This window comes from Austrofundulus limnaeus, unplaced genomic scaffold (genome assembly GCF_001266775.1).
Source record: "Austrofundulus limnaeus strain Quisiro unplaced genomic scaffold, Austrofundulus_limnaeus-1.0 Scaffold125, whole genome shotgun sequence".
Taxonomy (NCBI): domain Eukaryota; kingdom Metazoa; phylum Chordata; class Actinopteri; order Cyprinodontiformes; family Rivulidae; genus Austrofundulus; species Austrofundulus limnaeus.
Window position 1 is genome coordinate 237,750 of NW_013952527.1, and position 4,911 is coordinate 242,660.

Consider the following 4,911-nt stretch of genomic DNA (forward strand, 5'->3'; position numbering starts at 1 on the left):
AATGAAACTAAAGTCCAAATAAAAACTAATAAATGGACATTAAAATGGAATGTAGTCTCCCTTTTTTTTGTCTTTTTGGTAACTGGACATTGTTTTAAGACTAACTGTGAAGACAGATGGCCAGACGGTGCTAGTGTTGGCTGCGTTTGAGAAACCAAAGCAGGAAAGCCGCGACTGGCACCGGTGCACAAACGTTCTGGGAAGTTTCCCCTCAAACGCACTAAAACTGTGCAGAGACGTCCGTGCCTTCAGCATGAAATGATGTTCAGCACAGGTCTCCACCTCAAACAGAATCGCACAGAAATAACAAAACAACACAGAAGTTTCTGCGTTAAATAAAACAATTAAAAAAAGGAATGTAGAGAGAAACACAAACACAGTGATGAGTCAGATTTACAGTGCCCTGCTGAAGAAGCCTCCTCCAGTACATTCTGACTTTACAGTCAGCTATTTACAAAACAAAACACAAAAATACAGTTTCATGTCGACGCACTCGCTGTTGTGGAAACGTTACCCAAAATAGTAAGAAAGTTTGAAGGAACGAACATCGTAACAAATCTATTGGTGACGTCATTGGTGATGTCTCATTTTTATATGTTAGAATTTCAATATTCAGTCAAGATGTAAAACGGGGCCTCCTTTTTAAAATTAATCTTTATAATTACATAATAATGTAAAACTGGTCCTCAGGAAAGTAAAGTTTTGATCTCATACCAGACCTGTAAGAGATCAAACTGCAGCCGTGTTTCCATCCAATGTTAACGCACAATTTGAGCAAACTTTTAAAATGTCGCAAAAAAAGAAATGACAATCAGACGTGTTTCCATCTACTGGTTTGGAGTGAATCAACCAGGCTACACAAACTGTAATCATGTTAGAGGTTGACATTACACATGGCTGTAGTAAACAGGAAGTAAAGTCACAAACTCACAGGGACACATCTCAGGACAATGGAGAGAAGTTATCAGGAACGTTGTAATATTCTGTCATATCAGCTAGTGTTGGTGATGTTTCTGCTGTCTGCAGGGTTCCTACAGTTTAAGCCAAGTTAAATTTAAGACCTTTTAAGACTTTTTAATGCCAAGTGAAATTAAATTTAAAACCAATTTCATAATAAGCACAAATGACAAAAAAATAAAAACCGGCAGAAACTCATAAACCAAAGTATTTTTGGTTGAAGTATTCGAATATTGCTAATAGACCAATTGTTTTTATCCATATCCATATCTAACTATAGCAGAAACATTCTTAGCAGTCAGTTTTGAACTTAAAGTGCCTGTGACATCTTTTTTTTTTCTAAGAAAAGTGAATGCTTTTTTGGAAACACATTATTAACATATTACAAAACAAATTTCACGTTGCTCAGATGAATAGTTGTTGAGATAGTTGCATTTGAAATAACAGGAAGTGATGTCAAAGGGGAATGTCTGCATGGGAATATTAAAAAAATAATTTTTACCAATTATTTTAGTATTTGAAATGAATTACAATCATCCTATGTACAATCTAACATTTTTAAGACTTCTGAAAGATTGATTTAAGACATTTTAAGGCTAATTTATTTTTGGATTGATGAATTCAACGACTTTTAAGACTTTTTAAGGATTTGCAGGAACCATGTGTCTGGAGACGTAGAAAAAGAAATGCAATTTTCTTCACTTTAAGAGAATATCCAGGAAGATGCTGACAACTCCAACTCTCCTTTCGCGCGTTAACTCTACTTCAGAAAATACAAAAACCACCTCAAGTGTGCGTAAAACCTTTTTTTCTTTGAGGAAGTTTTTGCGAATATGCCATTTCCATCCAGCTTTTCTAATGCAACATTTCAAAAAGCGCATTAAAAACGATGGAAACACGACTTTTGATGTAAAGGTGCAGGGTCACCAGAGGTCACTAATAACTTTATTCCTGCTGATTTCACAAATGCTCATTTAAATTAGAACTAAGATCTGTAACAGGTAAGTTATTAAATGTTCACAACCTTTTCCAAAGGACTCCACTTCGAAACTAAAAAGAAAGAGGACCAAGTGTGAGGAAACAGGTCAAATTTTCATTCTAACTGGTGCAGAAACGATAAAAACCAATTGACGTCACCAAAGATCTACATCAAACATCAAAAAATAGAGTGGGTAAGATATGTGCATGGTTATGAGGGGCATACTGTAACAGTGTTGTGGTACCCATTGGACAAATAAAGTGGAAAACCATCACTGCTGAAAAGCCAATAAGAAGAAATTCAGCTCAACATGTTCAGCTGTAACGAAGGACAGCAGAGGTGTCTTCACTGCATGTAGCTGATGCAAAGTATCGTTTTTCAATGCCAACTTCAAAACAATATCAAAGTATTCAGTATGTATAGATATATAATATACTCCTTTCTTTTATATATAAATCTACTATAAACAGACGGTAAATACACAATTGTCCATCTTTTTACAAAGTAGAAACAGCTGCATCCCAACGTTCTCCTTAAAATCCCGAACCAAGAAATATTTATAATGATGCCCACCTAAACTGTCAACTGTTGTGAACCACGGCAGCTTTACGCCGCAACGGAGGGTGATGTGCGAGGAGCAAGTCCATAAATGAAAAGAATCGGCTCGAGTAGTCATCGGTGCATGTGGCAGGAATCCTCAGATCCGAGACGTTTGTACGGTAAACAACCACAGCTCAACGATTAAAAACAAACAAATAAAAAAAAGGTAGTTTCCCAGAAGGTTGACCACAAGTTGGAAGGGTGATTACGATAAAAAAAATATTGCTGCTGAGTGTGGATGACCTAAAACTTGTAACTAATTAAACTGTAACTTTTTTTAAAAATAGGTTTCACTGACATCTAGTGGTGATTTTGCAGATTGCAACAAACAGAATGACTCAAACCTCCCTTTTTTGAGCATGCTTTGCGCATTTTGGGAGGTTTCAAAATAAATTATTCTATGGCTGCCCCATCACAGACAGAGAAAAACATGTTTTATAAAAAAAAGTTTTATAAGTATTCAGTTTTATGTTTTAATTTAGAGTTTTTACAGGAAAGGGAATGTAAAAATAGTGCCCCCTTTTCACTGTCGAATGAGAATTGAAACCAAGGTTTCAGATGAATAGCTGTGTTTATACTACTTTATATTAATGCTTGTATTTCTCTGTCAATGAACAGACAGAAGTATAACACACCTGCTTCTTAGCACCTGACATTTGGGGAGCAGATGTGCTTTTAATAAAAGCCTGAAGATGTTATTAAAGCAGCTGTGAGAGCCTCTGAAGCACCAGAACACCCCTCTGGAAAATCCCAGGTGGGATAACAAGAGGGCTGGTTGAACAAATTAGCCCACGTGAGAATAATTACAGTCCTCCATAATCTTTAAGAAGTGACACAAATTCTACTGTTGTAGCCAAAGTCTTGGTTGTACTGATGCATATGACATGTCCAACTTGTGGCTGGGAACCACCTTCCAGGCTGAAAACATGAGGAAGAAAATGCAAAGATGGAGAGAGAAACAGGAAAATAAAGTCCACCAGTCTATGTGCCGAAAACATGCAGGCAGCCAGTGCTTTACCAGGAGAGGGGAGAGCCTGAGGGGTCTGGTCCAAGAGGCCTCCCTTTAATATCTGGTTTTAAGGCAAAGTTCTTTCAATTGAGACAAACCCACCCAACCTAAAAAAAAGAAAAGGCACAAATGTTCATTTTACAGTCAGAATCCAGGCAATCTGCTCACCTTTCCATCAGTAACTTTCTTTTGCAAAAAACGCAGAAAAACTCAACAACGTTGTTTCAGTTTGTAAAAAGCAGGAGTCAGTGCAGAGTCTTGACTACAACAGCTCCGGTGGCTCTAAGAGTGTGAAGATGAAACTGCCGGTAGTTAAAAATGAAATGTCTAGTGTTGTGTTTTTATTTTCTTTTTGTTTCTAAAGCAGTTGAGGCAGCCGCTGCGGGATAACTGACTGAACCTCCGAACGTCCGACGCCAGCGAGTGCAACACGTTAGCGTGAACCGTCCTGTGCACGAGGGATGGAGAAAAGTTCATCTTCAGCTTTCTTCTCAATGCCACTTTTGTCAGCTCTTCTTGTCGTCCTCGTGACAAAAACGCCTCTTCGGTACGACGGTGGTGAGGCGTAAGAGGAATCTACGGACCCAAGTTAAACACCGGTCTGAGTGGTTGAAGTCTAGCTCTGGTTTTTGTTTTGTTTTACATCGGAGCTTCCTCTTCCATTGGTTCCTCTTCAGCCCTGGAAAAGAACCAGTAATATTTACTAATGAAGTGATAAAACTAACACTGAATGTGAATTGAACATAAGAAAAAAAGGTTGTATGAATTTATATTTGGCATTATTTAAATTCCGATTTGCGCTTTCTAAAATTAAAATGTAGTACCGCTAATAACTAATTATCTACCAGTCATCATTATCTTGAACAGAAGAAGGTATGGCTGTCAATGAATCACAACACACGTGATCTGTCTAACAGCACCCCTCGCAGATAAACACACTTATTGAGAAGGTATACATCCTTGCTGACTGTTGCTTTCGATCACGGTCCTGATTTCCCACAATGCTTTGTGTCTGTTTACATAGCAGGAAGGCAATAGCAAAAACAGTTAACGTTTGTAATCCATTCTAAAATTTTGTATGTATTGATTTATTTTACTTTATAATCAGAGCTCCTTTTTAAAAAAAAAAAGTTTAAACGCTGGAGCTCAATACTTGACGTAATTGGTCGAAGCAACGGGGTTAGAGACGCAGAAATGATCTAAAGATGTTATGGTGATGAAGACTGACATCTAGTGGTCAACCGGAGCAACTACATAGAAAACTTTAAATTCCAAGCTCTTATTTTGAAGGGAAGATAGTTTCCTGTACTCCGTGCTTTCGTTTCCCGTCACAAATCAAATCCGTCATGTACCCAGAATGCATCGC

The 4,911-nt window shown here is 37.7% G+C and overlaps 1 protein-coding gene across 2 annotated transcripts in view; it reads right to left on the bottom strand.

Moving 5' to 3' along the window:
- Window positions 1-2,158: 2,158 nt before the first annotated feature.
- Window positions 2,159-4,911, bottom strand: part of LOC106522264 (histone deacetylase 4) — a 134,781-nt gene continuing 132,028 nt past the window's right edge. For both annotated transcript variants that reach the window (XM_014015213.1, XM_014015214.1), the window contains one exon: window positions 2,159-4,224. In XM_014015213.1, the coding sequence (XP_013870667.1) occupies window positions 4,185-4,224 (40 nt within the window). In that variant the 3' untranslated portion in view covers window positions 2,159-4,184. The remainder of the gene's footprint in view (window positions 4,225-4,911) is intronic.